This window comes from Typopeltis vanoorti, chromosome 10, assembly GCF_054136105.1.
Source record: "Typopeltis vanoorti isolate ZY-2024b chromosome 10, IOZ_Tvanoo_1.0, whole genome shotgun sequence".
In the NCBI taxonomy this organism is placed as follows: domain Eukaryota; kingdom Metazoa; phylum Arthropoda; class Arachnida; order Uropygi; family Thelyphonidae; genus Typopeltis; species Typopeltis vanoorti.
In genome coordinates, this window is record NC_143558.1 from 123,067,961 (window position 1) to 123,088,922 (window position 20,962).

The 20,962-nt window shown below is 34.9% G+C and overlaps 1 protein-coding gene across 3 annotated transcripts in view; it reads left to right on the top strand.

The window, feature by feature from the left end:
• Positions 1-20,962, top strand: part of LOC150102756 (guanine nucleotide exchange factor for Rab-3A-like) — a 242,009-nt gene that overhangs the window by 195,924 nt on the left and 25,123 nt on the right. For all 3 annotated transcript variants that reach the window (XM_090398866.1, XM_090398865.1, XM_090398867.1), the window contains 2 exons: positions 2,477-2,573; positions 16,242-16,308. In XM_090398866.1, the coding sequence (XP_090254992.1) occupies positions 2,477-2,573; positions 16,242-16,308 (164 nt within the window). The remainder of the gene's footprint in view (positions 1-2,476; positions 2,574-16,241; positions 16,309-20,962) is intronic.

The window sequence follows — 20,962 nt, forward strand, 5'->3', positions numbered from 1 at the left end:
TTTTTTTTTTTTTTTTTCCCCTCCAGTATGGTAGGAAAAAGACCCAGAAGAAGAATCTGATGTTAAATCAGGTGTGAGACAAGGATGCACATTATCTCCACTGTTATTCATCATTTGCACATCATTTTATAAAGGAAAGTGGCATTAAACCTAATATTTGATATTTGTTGAAGAAAAATTACTGATAGAAAGTTAGCGATGATGCAACCTATGTAGAACTGTCATAATATCTTGTAACCTCCCTCCTGAGAGTGCATACATATGAAAAAACTAATACCTCTGTGGAACTATAATGAGCATTTACTGGAAGGTACAGAATGACCGTTTAATAGAAAACAACTTTTGTTTATAACATTCAGGTCTTGTATGTCACTTCATAGTTGAAAGCATTTGTAATTACAAAACATGCCGTGGAAAAATCAAATTTTTGATTATTACAAGACACTAGATATCTTTCATTTTTAATATAGTGCAAGAACTTTTTTTTTTTTTTTTGAAAAACATGCCTCAGGATCAGATGTCAAACATGTGTTATATTGCTTCTAATTTCTAGAAACTGGTTTTGAATTATTAACTGCTAGAATAATGATAACATTTATTTATAAATTTGTATCTTAATTTAATCTTTTTCATGTAAATTATTTTTAATGAAAATTGCTTCATTATTTATATTGCATTTTATTTACAAGCAGTCCCTGACTTATGTAAATTTGGACTTGCACATATTATTATGAAATGGCTAGAAAGGACTAGGAAAATGGTGAATTATAAGAATTTTACTTAACCTGAGTACATTATTCACACACCATTTAACAATGGTCTTCTGCAAGGCAGACAGCCCGTTCATTGCATGCTTGTATACATTCACTTTCCTCAGTCTCACTTTCAGTACAGACATGCTATACTTTTAGTATTTTAGTGTTATGTCTTTTTAGTGCTTGCATGCTATATATTTTTAGTATTTGCTTGGAGCCTAATGATTCCTGAAAGTCCAAAGAGAAATACATACATTAGCCTGTTATGGAGAGATTTATGAAGAGAAGAAGGAAGCCATGTTCAGTCATCGGGAAGCCATGTTCAGTCATGTCTTAATAGTTTCGTTCAAATTTGAAGAATTCAAATTTGTTTTAATTTTATTTATTTTATTTTTCTGTTTTCTTGTACTATTTATACTCTATTATATTACTTTACATTGATAATTACACATTAAAATCCAATTTATGTATGAATTCTGTTAAAAAAAAAACTAACAGAAATAACCTTTAAAACATGTTAATGCACTACTATATACACATATTGTAAACACATAAGAAATATGGTTTGATTAGTGGGCAAAGAAATTAAATTCGAGTTACGCAAAGTCTGTGGAATGTAACTTTTATGCAAGTGGGAGACTTCCTGTATTTAGTTATCTTTTTCTGTCTCTGTGTGAATATATATATCATCATCAGCCACAGCAGCCATTATCAATCCACCAAGATTATTCCAAAACTGTCTGTCCATAGCTCTCCTTTCGCATGTCACTCCTGCAAATCTGATGATATCATCAATCCACCATGATTTAGGTCAGCATCGTGGTCATTTTTTCTCTTGTGGAATCCAATTCAGTACTTCTTTTGTCCATCGTTGATCTTGTCTTCAAACAATATGCCCAGCCTATTGCCAATTCAGGTGTTTCACTCTTCCTATGATTTCAAAGACTTTGGTTTGATTTCTTATCTACGTATTCTTTTTGTGATCCAGTCTTGTGATACCAAGCATACCTCTTTCCATACTAAATTGTGTTGTTCTTAATTTTTGAATTTCCTTTGCATTTAATGTTGATATTTCACAACCATGGCATCATGCATCTTTTAATTTTGTTCATGATATTTTTGTTGATTCTGTTCCATTGATATCTGTTGTCCTAAATATATGTAATGATCTACTTGTTTAATTTCTTCATTATTGATTTTTATTATTTCTGATTGGACATAGCCATTAAACATAACTTGGGTCTTCTTTAGGTTTATTTTTAGGCCAGCTGTTTTGCTAGCAATTTGGAGTTCGTAGATATGAGTCTGTAATTCATGTGCAGTCGAAGCAAAGATAACCATGTCATTTGCAAAGCGCAAATGGCTTAAATATCTTCCATTTATTTTCAGACCTTTCCCTTTCCAATCAAGAAGTTTGAATATTTCTTCCAGGCAAGTTGTGAATAATTTTGGAGATATTGTGTTAGCCTGCCTTTATCTCTCTGTATTTCCACAGTAGAGATGCTTCCATTGAAATGAATTGCTGATGTGATGGTCCTGACATATGGCTCCTCCACTTGTTGGTTTCATAATGCTTTAAGTGTGCACAAGTTTTTACTGAATAAAAGGCTTTCTCATAATCAATAAAACCAAGACATAATGGTAACTGATATTCATTATACCAAATGTATATATATAAGAATGTGTGTGTAATATATATATATTGTTTTGTTTTTTGACAGAATGTGTAGCCTTTTAAATGTTCCACGATTGTGTAAATATAGGATGAATTTGGGAAATGATGATTGGTATCACATATCTGAGCTTTGCAGAAACAGGGTAAGAAAGTAATATGCTTAATTTTTTAATGCTATGAAAATAATCTTAGACAACAGACTAATATTATATATATATATATATATACTGAAGTCATAAGGTCAGAATAAATAAAACTGTGAGTGAACCAAACAAGAACTGCTATATCTGTGAGGAAATCACCACTCGGTTACAAAATTAAATCCTGATAACTTAATATTCACTAATCTCTTGTCATTTTTCAGGTGATAGATGATTTTTGTCATACTCCAGTAACATGAGCCAGAGACATCCATCCTTTTTATCACAGATACATTATATTTAATATGGGCCAACTTGAATGGCTCATACTAAATCTAAACCAAGTCAACTCACATTGGTGATGCAGTGTAAGTTTAAGCTACTTTGTCGGTTTGATTCACATAAACAGTGGTCATTTAATAACAAATGATATTTGAAGCTTTTCATAATGTTATTGCTATTAGAAATAAATTAAACCTGCATTTTTTTTAATTGCTCATTTATAAATATATGTAATTCATGTATACTAGAATTTCAAAAACCAGAAATTGCAAAGGCAGCTGGAGTAGATATTATTTGACTGAACTATAAAATCAGATTATCAAAATATTTAATATGTAAATATTTTGCCTTATGCATAAGACATCATCAGTACAATTAACAAACAACAATAGGAGCTAAATTTAAAAAAAATATTAGCATGCATGCTTAAATTGAAATCCCTCTACGTATACAGAAGCTTAACTAAAAATTTACACATATACCACAGTAATTAAATTTTAATAATATGTAGATATTTCATCTTAAGTATCTTAAGACATCATCAGTACAGTTCATTACAAACAATACTAGGAATTACATTCAAAGAAACAGTTAGTGCGCATGCTTACATTGGGATCCCCTCTATGTGTACAGTAGCATGTTTGAGGACTTAAAAAATAAAAATTTTGGCTGTAATTAATCATTAAATTAAAGTATATCTGATAAATTTCTTTTATACAATTGAGGATAATAATTTCCCAGACTTTTGGGATAGTGAAACAGTCATTACAGTTCAGATTGGGTCTGTGACATAATGCTTCAGCACTTTCTTTATATAAACGTTCATGTTTATATAAGGCTCTATGTAGCAGCTTGGTGTTTTTCCATTGGATCCTATGGTTAGGGTTTACAACTCCATGTTGTGCTAGGCTAGATTTGTGCTGTTTGATAAGACAGATGTGGTCACGATGTTCTGAGATGCATTTACTTATAGATCTTCCTTTTTGTCCATAGTAAGGCATCTTACAAAAACATGGAACTTCATATATGCCAGGTAGCTTCATTGGTGAGAGTTTGTCTTTTGGAGAAGGTAGCAAATTGTGGATCTGGTTGATTGGTTTATAGGTAGCGGCGAGTTTGTATTTCTTCATAATTTCTGACAGACGTTCTGAGATGTCTTTGACCTATGGTATAGAAGTCCTATGGGCTTCTTGTCTGGGTTGATGTGTAGGAGAGTGGCTGATTATTTTTTGAGTTTGTTTTTGGATTGTATCCATTTAATAAGACTGTATCTTTAATAATTTCTATTTCTTGTTTTAACAATTCTTCAGAGAAACAAAATTTGTGTGCTCTTGATACCAAAGATTTTATAATGTCATATTTTTGAGATGGATGGTGAGCCGATGAATTGTGGATGTAATGACCTGAGAAAGTTGGTTTAGGATAGACAGAAGTGGAAATGGAGCCTTATCTTAGATGTTAACATTGTACCTCAGGACATGAGAGGAATGGAAACATGGAAGGACAGAAGTTGCATCTCATGACCTTGGCAGTTGATCAGAAGGGTCGACTGCCATTTGAACAGGAGACAAAGCGCATTTTGTCCTTACAAAATCAGTTTTAGATGTGTTGATGTTTTTTTTTGCAGTTGTTACAAGCTGTAGTATAAACTGAATGAGGTGTTGGGGTTCTTGACTCGAGCCATTGGGCTTGGATTACTTTGGGTTCTGTTATTAGACCAGAACAGTTGCTTGGATCAGAAGAGCAGAAGCAGTAATCAGACCATGGAAACAAAGCATATAAATCCCAGAAGTAATCCCAATTGACACTGTTGTAGTGCCACAGGATGTGAGGCTAAGAATGACTGGGAGAAGGACAAACTGTAGAAAATTAAACATGGACAAAGTTATGGTCAGACTTTCCAAGAGGAGAGCTGGTTAAGAAATGGTTCAGGAGAATGATTAGGATTATCAAAAGTTCTGGTGGGTGGTGAACAATTTGTGTTAAATCATTACTGATGGCAAAACAAGTTCAGCTTCTCTTTCAGCATTGTCTGTAAGTTGGAGAAGGGACGCTTGAAGTGTGAACATTAAAATCACCTAGGAGAATTATCTCTGTTATAGTAATTAGATTGTATATGATTGACTTTCTCTGAAAGTCAAATAGGTTGGCAAAGTGAGGTAAGGATTTCACAATCAAAACAGATCACATAAGAGGATTTCCAGTCTGAAAACTTTACAACTTCATGTTGTGCGAGGCCAGATTTGTGCAGTTTGATAAGACGGATGTGGTCTTAGTGTTCAAAGATGTGTGGGGTAGCAGATCTGACAAATGTGCAAGTCCTATCTTTCTTATGAAAGGCTTCATGGAGTCTGTAGTGAGGAGAGTTGAGGTGAGATATTTCAGAGTATTCCTATTGTTGGTTCAGTGATGAATAATATATCAGGTCTGGATGTCTGTAAGTTGTGCATTGGTCATTGATGTTGGTGAAGTCATTCTGTAAGTTTTTATGGCATGCAGTTATGACATTTTGCAATTTTTGGAACCTTTTGAGTATTTTTTGAGATTTTTGGCAGCTTTGTTGGTTTTTTGACTCTAGAATTTTTTAAGCTGTTTATAATTATAGTGGATAAAATAATAGGAAAATTTATAAGTGAGGGCATGCAGCAGGGATGGTCAAGGTCACCACTCCCACACAGGAAGTGCCTATACTCCAATCCAAGTGAGCGTTGGCTCAGACAGTGTTTTCCTGCAAGCTACTATACTTGGACTCCTTCCAGGCACAGCCAGGCCAAGCAGGCAGCAACAGGATTAGTTGCCATTTGATCAGGAAGCCTCCCAAAGAATTACAAACAGGTTTAGTCTAGTGTATAGTGCAGTTGGCCTGTAAAAACAGCTTTACTGCTGTACCCTCAAATGGAGGAGGCACATGGCTTCCTAGTTAAATATTTTCAGTGTAGAGCATCAACTGGGAAGCCCTCACCCACACTGCATGTAGGAAGAAAGTGGCAATGCCAGTACATGTCTCCAATAAGTCAGGCAGTGATGTTCCACCAGGTAATGAAGGCTGTCTACTACTTAGAAGGCTAATTTGCATTTCCTCCAACTGAGGAAGAAGGTATGCTTTTAAGGTGACAATACTCACAGTACCATAGCCCTATTTGTGTAAACAGGCCAAAGTACAACAGAAGGTGGTATGACTTGGCTAGAAGAGGCTACGTATTGTACGACCACCAGTGCATAATGGCCTGAGTTAGCAGTACATAAGTAAATAGTGAAGTGGCCTTGAAGCCAATCATTGTCTTACTTTTCAGGATAGTTTATATATATATATATATATATATATATATATATATGTGTGTGTGTGTGTGTGTGTTAGGATAACCAAGTAAGTTGGTTTCAGGCGCAAACTTAATTGTTTGCATACTTGGGATTAGGAGTAAAAGTAACCAAGCTTATAAAATTACTTGGTTATCCTAATATACAATATCCCCAAGTTAAAAAATTTATAACATCTATATCTCCTCCAGAGATTCTCATTAAAAATAAAAACACCTTGTTGCAACTTCTATAGGTAAAGTTGATGAGGTTCTGTATTACTAAAACCTTGGTATTTAGGGTCTAGCTACTCACTGAGGAGACCTCAAAAAAGGTCGAAACCGGTCTGGGTAGTGACCCCACTCATTATGTATTGCAGTATACATCTTTTAGTGAGATGTGCTTTACATTATGAGAAAATACTAAGAATAGTGATCAGAGCTTTTCCCACCTTTACAATGAGTTGCCCTGGTGTTATACCATCTTTAGACTTGAACTTGGTTTCAGGCGCAAACTTAATTGTTTGCATACTTGGGATTAGGAGTAAAAGTAACCAAGCTTATAAAATTACTTGGTTATCCTAATATACAATATCCCCAAGTTAAAAAATTTATAACATATATATATGTATATGTAATAGTTTAAAAGTTGACAGAATTCTTTAGAAAGGAGAAAGAGTTACATGTTGGAAGCAAGTGATTTTGCCGACTGTTTAGCAAGATTGTAAGTACGTCTGTATATTGGAACAATTGAAAGTATCCCATTCAAGTGCCATCTCCTATCTAGGAGGTTGACTACCATGATGTGACTCATGGTTAACTATGGACATTACGACATATGGTGAGGACACTATCTCTTCCACATATTGTCATAAGTATTCATGATGGAAATCCATGTGTGTTCACAGGGCCAGTTTGCCTGTTCTGGAGAACAAAAAAAAAACAGAGTTCCTGGGTGCCCCCCCCCCCACACACACAGTTCTGTTTGAGACTGGCTAACTCGCCTTTAGTGGAAAGAGCCCAGATAAAGGTTCCTCACGTAGGTCATTCCGACCAAAGGGCCTCATCTATACCTACTCAGCTACAGATTGGTGCTCCATTTATTCTGGTGACTTGACGTGAAAAGGCTTAAGGATTGAGCTTAATAGTTTCTTTTGGGCAAGATATGACTTTCGTCTATAATTAAGAAATTATCATCATCAAATACATGACATATACCCTCAAGGGGTGTACAGGATATGATAGTACTACATAAAAAATTTATATCGTTACTAGCTTCCTATCTGCAATTTTCTTCCAAATAAGTCTGTTACTTATCAAGATTCCAACATTATCAGATCTTATATTTCTATCATCTAAGGCACTTTGTACTGTATCAGTCCACCTATATCTTGGTCTTCTTCTAGGTCGTTTTCTTGCCAACCTGGCAGAGAACACTTGTTTTGCTAATCTTTCCTCGCCCATTCTATTTAAATGACGCATTCCAATATCAAGTTCTTTTGTAATATCCTCGTTTTTCATATGATATTGCCATTGATGCCATCTTTCATGCCTCCAGTCTTTCTCAGGACTATCATATCTGCGATCTCTAGTCTTTGGTCAAGTGTTTTACTTCTGACCCAGCTCTCAGATCCATAAGTTAAAATTGGTTTGAACACAGTCTTGTATACAGCTAATTTGGTGGTCTGACTAATTTCTCTCTTATTCCATATGAATTTATTCAGTTGACTTTCTACCATACCAGCTTTGTTGATTCTGTTGTCTATTTCCATATTTAATTTACCATCTTCACTAAAAATCATGCCTAAGTAGCTGAAATGTTTTACTTGTTCCACAGGTTCTCCATTCACAACACAGTTGACATTTTCAACGATTCTACGTATTTTCATTGTCTTTGTCTTTTTATTGCTGACCTTCATACCCTATCTATTCCAACAGTTATTCAATTTAGTCAGAGAATCTTTCAGACTTGTTGTGGATTTATTTAGAAGTATAACATCATCCGCATAAAGCAAAGAGCTGACATTTAACGTGGTGTGAGACAATTCCTTCAATTCTAACTGCTGACTTACAACTTAAATAAAGACCAAGTATTGCTTGATATAATGCCCCGTTGACACCATATAACTGTAGCATATTGCATAGCGTCTCTCTTGGCACCTTGACATATGCCTTTTCCAGATCGACAAAACTTAAATACAGATCTTTGTTATATTCCCATGCTTTCTCAACTATTTGTTGTAAAGTGAAGTTCTGATCCTGACATCCTCTATTTGGCCTGAATCCAGCTTGTTCTTCACTAAGCTTTTCTTTCACAATTTTTCTCAACCATTTCTCAAGTATACTTGCATAAATCTTGCCAGGAACACTCAGTAGGGAAATACTTCTGTAATTCTCACATTCATTTTTATTTCCTTTTTTATATATGGGTACTATGAGAGCTCTACTCCAATCATCGGGAATTCAGCCCTCTGTCCAGGCATTCTGAACTATGCAGTGCAGCCATTGTAAGACTTTTATACCACCATACTTCAGCATTTCTGGTCGAATATCATCTACTTCCTGGTGCCTTTCCACATTTCAAGCCTTTGATGGCTTTTTCTACTTCAAGTATGGAAATAGAAAAACTTCCATATCACTGCTTGTTTCATTTAGTAATTTTTCGAAGTAATTACTGCATACGTCAAGGATCCAGTTTTCATGTCACCTTTATCATCTCTAACTCCTTTTACAGCACTCTTTTCTCCATTTCTAAGCTTCTTCAACAACCTCCAGAATATCTTACCACCTTGATATTTATTTTCTATGTTCTTGCCAAAGTCCTCCCATGACTTTTGTTTAGCTCATTTTACACAGTGTTTAGATTTCTTACATTTGTCTCTCTGTATTCTCTAAAAACACAAGCTGACTTATTGCCAGGAACTTTTGATATGCTTTCTTCTTTTCCTTCACTGCCTCTTTAACTTCCTGTGTCCACAATGGAGTTCTGATTTTTCTATCCTTGCAGACAACCTCACCACATGCCTCTCTGGCTGAATCAGTCAGAGATTTCTTCAAGGCTTGCCTTGAAAAAAACCCTGAAATTATCTTGATCTATAATTTTGTATTTAGAATAATCTGTTGAAGATTATGTAATGTGTTATCATAGTCTGTGTAATTCATTATAAGAATAGCATTATCTTTATATGCATTGTTTATAACAATGTTCTTGTTATTACTCTATAGCAGCGTTTCTCAAACTATGTTCTGAGAACACCAGTGTTTCGTGAAAAATTATCATGATTTTGAATGCAATTAGGACTCTAAAAATTCACTTGCTACTTGTCTAGGAAAGAAAAAAAAAAAAGCCTGGTTGACCGAGTGGTTAGCATATTCAGCCAAAAGGCTGCAGGTTCAAATCCCGCTGTGGGCATGGATGTTTGTGATGATTGTCTGTGTAAATACTAGTGATGGTGGTTGACTGTAGATGATGAAGGTAGTTGCTGTTTAATGTAGTTGGTGGAGACGGAGAGTTGTGGAGTAGGTGCCCTCCCTCGATGAGTCTTTGGACAGAGGTTTCATATAATAATAATAATAACTTGCAAGTGGATGAGTGGATTTCTGGAGCCCTTTTTTATAACAATGTCTTTCTTGTTACTGTATGATATTCACTACACTCAAACAAATGTAATTAACTGTTAAAGAAAATATATATCCCACGTTCAACTGATGTCATTATTTTCAACTTGGGAATGTACCTGGTGTTAGGGTGAAGTTATGGCCTTGGCTTAATATACTGACAACTTCTTCCATTCAGGTCATTGTAGATGTAGGTGACCTTACAATTTTGGAGAATTTTAAATTTCTTCTGGTACCAACATTTAACTTTTTTGAATTCCTTACCTGCTGAAACTTTGGAAATATTGAAAAGTACTATTCACAGTTCAGGATTTAAAATTTCATACAGATGGTCATGTAGACCATCGACAGTTTTTTTTTCTTCTTTGATAGTAACACATTGTGGGGAGTCCTCAACATTTCCAGAGCTGAGTATTTCATGAATCAGAAAATTTAAAAGCTAGCTCCAGAAAATATTTGAAATCCTTCAACATCATAATGTTTAACCAGGCGATGCCCCAGCCGGCATGAAAATTTCTCATGTTGTACCATCATTTTGTATTTTGGTTTAAGCCAATAAGAATACAATTTGGTCGGCTAAAATCCAAATTGCCAGCCCATCCTCATTCGTTCAGTATCCAGGTAGATACCCAACAAGGTGCACCACGAGAAGGTGAGAATTGGACATTAGGTCAGAAGCCCTGGTCTGTTCTCTGCATTCCTTTTAAGGCTATGTGGAGGTCTTCTCTCAGTTATACAGCTTTGACCCTTAAGCACCCCACTTAAGATATATTAAGATAAACAAGATGTAAAAAAACTAATGACGGAAAAGTTAACACTGAAAGGATAAATTATGTAAATTTTGGATTTTGAAAGAACTGTTATATACACTTGTATCCAAAAGCTAAGGACAAATTGCATTTTTATCTGTATATGAAAAATTTTCTTGACTTCAGCCAAATATGGACATAAATTTATTGCCAGCATACTAATAAATTATATTACACAAAAAATATGTTATAAATTTCATACAAATTTGCTAAGGATGTTGTTAAGGAATTAATATACAGTGTTTACAGAAAGCTATGCAGAGAGACATTTCAGTATGGAATATGTCCACCCTGAACTGTGATGCAGCTCCCAAAACATCATACCATGCTTAACACCTAGTAATTCAAGAGTTCTTGAGCCAAACTGTCCCACTCCTCTTTTAGAGCAAGGATAAGGCCTTGTTTTGAAGGAGAATTCTGAGCTGCAGTGCTCTCCCTCTTGCATCCCAAACGTGTTCTATGGGAAGTATCTCCACTGCTCGTGTATGACTTGGTGTGGCTTTGTCATCCATAAAAATGAATTGTTTGCCTTACAGCACCACAGAACTGTCAAACATGACATGAAGCACTTTGTTGCAATATCATTCACCAGTCAGTCCCTTTTTCCAGCACTTGTAGCTCAGTGCTGTCCTTTAAGCATAATGCCTCTCTACACCATGATCTCAGCACCACCAAATCTATCTATCCCTTTCAAGAACATTCTCGTGATAGTAAACAGTACCAATTTCATGAGGGATCAAGTGTTGTCTAGAATCAGAGGGAAGACAAAAATGACTTTCATCTTTAAAGAGCACATTAGCCCATTGGTGTCTTGTCCAATTTTTATGGATACTGAAAACATGCTGTACAATGAGCTGTGTATAAAGAGACACAGACTACAGGACTTTGGGCTTATTAGGCCTGCTTGTTGCAAATGGCTTGCCACAGTTGAGATATCTGCATACCTGTGCTTGAATGAAGTCAACTTGCAAGCTGACTTGCCATGGTGCATTATTACTTACTGTTATAATCAAAAATCTGTCTTCATGCTCAGTGGTAGAGATCTCTCAGCAAACATCTGGAAGATATTCTATTGGTTTGAAATGCTGCCCAGAACTTGGATACAACACAATGCGAGATTCCAAATGCTCTAGCAATATCAGTAATTCTGCAGCCTTCTTCAAGCTTTCCAATAATTCTTCCCTGTGTGAAATCACCTAGATGATGTCTTTGAGACATTATAAGGCATTCAAGTTTGTAACTTTAATTTCTTCACAAAAAAGCTTCCTTCAAACATAATTTGCTTAAAACATAATTCAGCCTTTTACCCTGTCGAATGCTACCAAGTGACCCCTTTGTGTGTGATTTGAAAATTTGAATGTGTTCCACTTTCTACTTAAAATCATCAATTATTCAAATTGCCACAAGCTGATTTGTCTGAATTTTTGCAGTTTTAATCCTTAGAAATACTGTTTGTCCTTAGGTTTTGGATGCTAGCGTCAGCAACCAACATGATGGGCACTAGTCATTTTGTTAAAATGCTATCAAATGAGAAAATCCAAAAACTAACCACGAGCTAACATGGTTTTTGTAAAGCATGTTAGGAAGAGATTGGTTGGTTTGAGAGTATTTGGAAATTGGGCTGGTTTGGGAGTAATTTATTTTGTTTAATTGCCATGATAGGGATAGTAAATAGTCTTTTTGTGTTTATGGCATATTGGGTGGTTCTTTGCTAGTGATTAAGAACAACATAATTTGGATTAATTTTCCTGGAAATTGATAACGATAATGTTTGTGATTTCATCAGTATGTTTAGATTGTATTGCATGAGGATATTTCAGTAGTAAGATTTTTGTTGTTCCTGGTATGTTTTTGTTTGCATTTTTTCTTTGTGGTGGAAAGTAAATAGTCAGGTATGGAAATATTACAATCTTGATAGCATTTCCTAGGAAATGTGTTTTTACATTATGGAAAATACCTAAGAATAGCGATCAGAACCTTACCGTCTTTGCTGCGAGTTCTCCGGTATTGTACCGCGTACTAGGGTCACTGCATTAGCTTACGCTAGTGGTCGCCGATACTTTATAGTTTACTATGCTATATTCGGCATGAAACTCTCTGATCCCAATCTTTGAGTCTCTTATTCAGTTTTAAAACAATGTGGGATTTAATATCGCCTTAATTTAAATAATGTTTATATCGCCGAAATGAAGCTTATTAGCTCTTTATATATTTAAGTAACTTAAGGGTTTCACCTGTTTGGAAACTCGTATAATAGAGTATAAGTTCTTTTCGCTATACACTTTGGTATTAATTTGGTCTAGCTATTCACTGATGAAGCCTCAAAAAAGGCTGAAACCGGTCTGGGTAGTGACCTCCCTCCATAATATAAAAACAGCATACATTTCCTGGGAAATGTGTTTTTACATTATGGAAAATACCTAAGAATAGTGATCAGAACCTTACCGTCTTTGCTGCAAGTCTCCGGTATTGTACCGCGTACTAGGGTCACTGCATTAGCGTACGCTAGTGGTCGCCGATACTTTATAGTTTACTATACTATATTCGGCATGAAACTCTCTGATTCCAATCTTTGAGTTTCTTATTCGGTTTTAAAACAATGTGGGATTTAATATCCCCTTAATTTAAATAATCTTGATAGCTTTCAGTTACCAAAATCATGTGTCTCTTCCTCTCAAAGCTGCACATATTAACACCACATATAATATAAAAATTCCTATATATCCAAAACATCTATGAAGCTATAAAACGAATATTCAAATTACAGAATTGTTACCAATAACAGACTACAGTTGGGTTACCTTTTATGCGGTAGATACGTTCCACAGAAAAACACATATAAAAAATTGCACAAAAAAGACCTAACTTACGTTGAAAAATTAGGGATATGTTCCATACCTTTCTAAAACTGCATAAAACCAGAGCAATGGATTAAATTAAACCTAAAGTCACATAAAAAAGTTTATAAAAATTCAGGCAAATAAGAATGCGTAAGTTTGTTTTAAAGCTTTATTCATTTAATTTTATTGAAAAGTAACAATATTTTTTTTTACATTTGGTCATCAGAATTATCGTCGCAATTAGACAATATTCGGCAACATTTGCGAACTGGTGCGAAATCACTTTCATCACCAGAAGAGATAGTCAGCTCATCAGATCTGTATAGTAAAGGCAATAGTTTTTAACAAACAGAATTAGTGAGGGGGGATAGGCTTTTCTTCTGCATCACTATCGTTTTCCAGACTCTTCAATGATATCTAAAGTTAATCAATGTCCAATAATATCATCACTTAAGGTATTATCCACAAGCAATTCGTCTACATCATTCTGGCTAAATGTATCAAAACCTTCTCCACCAATTTCCTGTACCAAAGTAATGATTTCAGCTGATAATGTAGATGTTTGCATGGTTGCACTGCTTGCAACACATCCAGGCCAAGCTGCTTTCCAGCAGGCATTTGTGGTCTTATTTCAATAGCAGATGTAACATGATTTAAGCCAGTGGTTGCCAAAAGTGGTCGATATCGACCCCCAGAGGTCGATATAACATTGTTAGGGGTCGATTGGGGATCAATAGAAAAATATAAGACATCATTGTACGGGTAATATTTAATTCGGTTAACTTGGATTACCTCCATCCTGAATGACAACGAAATTAAGAGTGAATCGTGGGAACAGTGACATGAATAGGACCTGTAAGATGAAGCAAGGTCATGAAAATAGTTACGGAGGCCAATCAAGTAGGCCAAAATGGCGTATTTACCAATAAACGGATGTCTGTGGTTCCCGCCTGGCCGGAGCAGCGGGAGCGAGATGGCAACACGTGTGCTGTTGCTTATTTACTTATACTTACACGTATTCGATCCCAGTCTCATTTTTGCCATCGACATACAAGTGAGCATTAATGTTCTAAAATTCATCAACATCTCTATGTTGAAGAATTGAGAAGGACTGGTAGTAATACCAGTGATATTAATACCAGTATATTAATACCACTAGTAATACCAGTGATATTACTAGTGATAGTAGTAGTAATAGTAATATAATAATATATACTATATTATACATACAATAAACACTGTATGTGTATAACTATAAAATAAACAATAATATATACTATATTATACATACAATAAACACTGTATGTGTATAACTATAAAATAAACAATAATATATACTATATTATACATACAATAAACACTGTATGTGTATAACTATAAAATAAACAATAATATATACTATATTATACATACAATAAACACTGTATGTGTATAACTATAAAATAAACGATAATATATACTATATTATACATACAATAAAACACTGTATGTGTATAACTATAAAATAAACAATCTAAAAACTCTCATAAGCATCTTCTTTGCTTGTCCTATTATAATTATGTAATAGTAAAATAGAGGGGGTCGATAAAACATCAAGAAACTCTTGAAGGGGTCGACGGTCAAAGAAGTTTGGCGACCCCTGATTTAAGCAGTCCAAAATAGAAAATTTTTTCCAAATGTCAGTTACTGTTAATGATTCATTTTCTAGTTTATCCAGTATAAATTGAAAAGTGTGCTTAACGTAATATTTTTTTTAAAAGTAGCAATTATGCTTTGATCTAATGGCTGAATAATGCTTGTTGATTGGGTGGAAAAAACACTACCTGCATATTTAGATGTTCTAAATGTGGATGACTTGGTGTATTGTCAACAATTAATAAAACTTTAAAATCCAGATCTTTTTGCTTCATATATGTTTCCCCTTCTGGTACAAAGCAATTATTGAACCAATCAGTAAATAGAGAAGTTGTTACCTAGGCCTTTGTATTAGCCATCCAATGTACTGGTAGCTGTTTTAGATCTTTGCCTTTTAGAGCATGTGGTCTTAGAGATCGATTTACTAGGAGGGGTTTCAACATTCGATTTCCTGATGCATTGCTACAAAGTAACGTTACTTGATCTTTGCTAGCTTTAAACTCGCTTGCTTTTTTCTCAGATTTTGTGATGTAAGTTCGACTAGGCATTTTCTTCCAAAACAATCCTGTTTTGTCAGCGTTAAACACTTGATCAGGACAATATCCACCATCTTCAATAATTTTGGCTAACTTCTCTTGAAAATGTTTGGCTGCTTCTTCATCTGCTGCTGCAATCTCGCCTGTATGTCTTCACGTTATGAAGTGCATTCCTTTTTAAAAAGCCAGTTAACCATCCTTTGCTAACCGAATATTCTTTATCAGACTGGTAAGTAGAAGTAGAATTAGAAATAGAAGTAAGTAGAATGTGCTGCAACATGCTGTTCGTTATGTACAACGGTGCATAAGTTTTGAAGTTACGCACCGCATAACTTCAAATCTGCATAAAAAAGATACGCATAAAAAGAGACCTGATGTACAAAATTTACTAATACATAAAACAACACTAACTCAGGCTGACATGTTACTTTGCCATAATGTAGTTTATAAGTTCAACTGCCAGTCAGGATGCAACACCTGTTACATTGATTCTACCTTTTGTTCTATTAAATCTGGCTTAATTAAACACTATTGAGATTGTTAATATTCCTGACTATCTACTAGAAAATATGTGCTGAATACAATCTTTTCTTGGAATCATAAATTTATGATATTTGATTAAACGAAATTCATTTGACTAATTTAATCATTGCAGATCACTGCAGTCTGTGATTTCTTGTCGTATTTGCGTTACATCCAACATGGCTTAGTAAAAATCAGCAGTAAGTATATAGTTATATCTCTAAATCACTGTTTAAGTAATATCAGTTTATATTAACTACAAGGAACAATTACTTAAATGTTTGTGAATAAAAAAAAAAAAATCCAACTAAATGAGTGTGTTTTATTATTATCTCACTGACATCTTTGACATAGATTAAAGAAAAAAAAATACAGAACAGAAAAACACACTAATAGATTTAAAGATACTAAACAGAATGTTAATACATGTACTTAATGGTGTTCCTGGCATTCTTGGATTCTTTACATTCTTTGGATATTTAGATAAGTGTGCTTTAGTAAATGCACACCATGTTGAAAGACACTTTGATAACTAAAATGTTAGGAAACATACTTATCTGAAATTGTAGTTTCTTTGATTTGAAAATATGCTAGTTTATTTTCTAAGCAGTGCTTGCTCTAAACTAAATAGGAATATGATTTATTCCACTCAGATACCTGTTTGACCTTCCATAGTGATTATTAAGAATAATAAAAGATTAATAATATTCAGATTAGATGCCTTGCATGATGGCTGAATATAATCCAAAATACCTCGTTGAAAAGGTAACGGGGACAAATTTATAATCATTTGTAACAAAATTATTGATTTTTAGAGCCTGTCCTTTTTTTTAAATGCTGTGAAGTGTCGGATATCTACTGCATGTTATTACTGTGGACAATCCAAAAATAAGATAAAATTAGGAATCCTGCTCCAGAAACCTTTTATTTGTCACAGTGCGTTTTTGAACTCACAACTTTATTAGTGGTAAAACAAAGCTATTTGTCATCTGGTTGATAAGCTTGTCAGTGGGAACTACTTAAAATTTTAGAATTAGAAAAAATGTTGGATATAGGTGTAATATAATTAAAGTAATAACAATATTTAACTAATTGATTATAGAGAGAACTTTATTAAACATTTTGGGGTAATGGGATAGCAGGCATCATCATGAAATTCCTGTGTACCGTTAGGAAGGGATTTTATGAACAGTATTAATATAATTGCTTACATTATTACTAATCTCCTATCAACAGGCTTCAAAAATGCAGTTATGTGCTGGTCTGTGATGAGTGATGGGGGGGGGGGGGGATCGAAAGAGTTTCAGTTTAATCATCAGTTCTATTTATGTAATGCTGATTCCGTTTCTTGTTGTAAATGTTTTTTTTTTTTTTTTTTTTTTTTTTTTTTTATATTTACCTGATTTGTTGTATCTTTTGTGGAATGCTGGTCATATCAAATGTCTGTTGTGTATTATCATCGATTTCGTCATAATGGAATATGACCAGTGGTAGGAACAGCATATACTTGCATCATTTGGAATGGGTTTAACTAGTGGTTTGCAGATGATGCAAAATTGGGAAGAGAGAGCAATGCATAGTCAAGCAGATGTTATGGCCTTACAGGAGGACTTAAATAGATTGCATGAATGGGCAGTAAATGGAACTGATAGTTCAGCATTGCAAAGTGTAAGGTTTTGAAATTTGGTAAGCAACGATGGGATGTAAAGTATACACTTCGTGAGGAAACTTTAAAGGAAGTAGAGGAGATGAGAAATCTACGAGTGATGGTGGACAAGTACCTGAAATTCAGGAGCCACATTGCAGAAGTTGTGAAGACATCACATCGGATAATGGCAATGATGCAGAGGACCCTGACATGCAGAAATAGAGAGATTATGATGCCATTGTATAAGGCCTCATATGGATTATTGTGTACAGAATTGGTCGCTGCGTTTTCATAGTGATGAGGATATGCTGGAAAGGGTTCAGAGAAGATTCACAAAGGTGGTCAGTGGTTTTTGGAATGTGAAGTACAAGGAAAGATTGAGAGAATGCAAGTTGCAACACCTCATGAATAGGAGGAAGAGAGAGAGAGAGAGAGAGAGAGGTATGATTGTGATATATAAGCTAGTCACAGGTTATCAGGTTGACATGGAAGATTTTTCATAGAATGGAAGGGGGAGGGGAATAGAACTAGAGACCATCACTGGAAACTGTATAAGAGGATGTGAGCAGAGGGGTGAGGAGCAGGTTCTTTGCATGGAGAGTGGCTGTTTAGTGGAATGCATTGCCTGAGTGTGTTGCAAATGTAGACACATTGCAACACACTCAGGCAATGAGCATTGTGTGCAATAGTGTGTTACCTCCAACGATGAGTCTCTGACTCCATGGGAGGTAACACATGATGATAATAATAATTTTATCTTCAGAGAATACTCAGTCGTACTGCAAGGTAACCAGTTAATTGCAACATGGCAATCTAAAATAGATATGTAGCAGACAGCAGTGATTAGCTTTTCTTAGCCAGTGATAGAATATAATGAATTTAACCATTAATAGTGGATATTAATACTTGGAAAGTTGAGGAAGAAGCATTTATTTTACCAAAATAGTTCTTTATATTAGATTAGCAAATTATAGACCAATCAGTATCTCAGGCATAGTGGTCAAAGTACTAGAAAAATTGATCAAAAAAAAGAATTCAAGAATGGGTAGATAAAAAAAAAAAAAACACGATACTGTATGAGGGTCAACATAGCTTTGTGAAGGGTTCAGTCATGCCTTAGTAATTTACTAACTTTTTACAGCAGAGTAACAGCTGAGTTGGATAAAGGAAATTACAACATGATGATTTTGCTGGATTTTGCAGATATTGGACAGAATACCGCATGGAAATCTGTTACGCAAATTAGAACAAATGGGAATGGATATGACACTGGTTAAATGGATAAGAGGGTGGCTGCTGGGCAGATATCAAAAAGTGGTATATGGAGGGGGGGGGAGTCAGAATTAAAGCAAAAACAGGTGATTAGTGGTGTGCTGCAAGGGTCAGTGCTGGGACCACTACTGTTTAATTTGTACATACATGATATAGGAAATAACCTGAAAGGAAATATTCAGTTGTTTGCTGATGACGTGAAAGTAGTTGTTAATCAGAGTGATGCGGAGAAATGTAAAGTTATGCATTTTGGGATAAATAATTACAAGTTATGTATTATATTGATGGCACTGTATTCCAGGAAATAGATGAAACTAAAGATTTAGGGATGGTGGTAGACAGAGAGTTAAAGTTTAGAGGACATCTTGCTAAGGTTGCCTATAAGATTACTTGGTTATAGTACCCTGGGTTTCTTGGGGATGAGGAAGCGGTGGAGAAGATTCAGAGGCAATTGACCAAGATGGTGAGTGGCCTATCGAATGTTCCCTATGAGGATAGATTGAGGGTTTGTGGATTGCAGAAGTTGGTTGATAAGAGAAGAGGGAATATGATAGAAACATTTAAGTTGCTTAAAGGGTTTTATAGGACTGATACAATGGAAATGTTTTCAGTACTTGAGGAACCAGAACAAGGGGTCATCCCTGGAAGTTGAATAAAGGTGTGGTTAATAGGGGTGTGGGAGTTGTGAATGATCAGTGGGTCAGTTGATTAGCAAAAGGAAAGATTAGCAAAACACTTGTTTTGCTAATCTTTCCTTGCCCATTCTATTTAAATGACCATACCACCTAAGATTAGCACTGCTAACATATTCCTAGATGCTGACAATGTCAAGTTCTTTTCTAATATCCTTGTTTTTTATATGATATTGTCACTGATGCCATTTGTTCACACCTCTAATCTTTCTCAGGACTTTCATATCTGCGGTCTCTAGTCTTTGGTCAAGTGTTTTACTTCTGACCCATTTCTCAGATCCATAAGTTAAAACTGGTTTGAACACTGTCTTGTATACAGCTAATTTAGGGTTCTGACTAATTTCTCTCTTATTCCATATGAATTTATTCAATTGACTTCCTACCATACCAGCTTTGTTGAGTCTGTTGTCTATTTCCATATTTAATTTACCATCTTCACTAAAAATTATGCCTAAGTAGCTGAAATGTTTTACTTGTTCCACAAGTAAAACATTTCTCCATTCACAACACAGTTGACATTTACAATGATTCTGCCTATTTTTATTGTCTGTCTTTTTATTGCTGACCTTCATACCATATCTATTACAACAGTTATTCAATTTAGTCAGAGAATCTTGCAGACTTGTAGCGGATTTATTTAGAAGTATAACATCGTTTGCATAAAGCAAAGAGCTGACATTAACATCTCCAATTTTGATATCATGTTTAATACCATTTTCCTTCATAATGTGATCCATATGGATAATGAATAACAGAGGGGATAATGTACATCCTTGTCTCACACCAGAATTAACATTAAACCATCTTCCTGTACTTCCTTCAATTCTAACTGCTGAATTACAACTCAAATAAAGACTAAGTATTGCTTGATATAATGCCCCATTGACACCATATATCTGTGACGTATTGAATAGCTTCTCTCTTGGCACCTTGTCATATGCCTTTTCCAGATCGACAAAACTTAAATACAGATCTTTGTTATATTGCCATGCTTTCTCAACTAATTGTCGTAAAGTGAAGATCTGATCCTGACAGCCTCTATTTGACCTGAATCCAGCATGTTCTTCACCAAGCTTTTCTTCCACAATTCTTCTCAACCGTTTCTCAAGTATACTTGCATATATCTTACTAGGAACACTCAGTAGGGATGTACCTCTGTAATTCTCACATTCAGTTTTATTTCCCTTTTTATATATGGGTACTATGAGAGCTCTACTCCAATTGTCTGGAATTCTTTCCTCT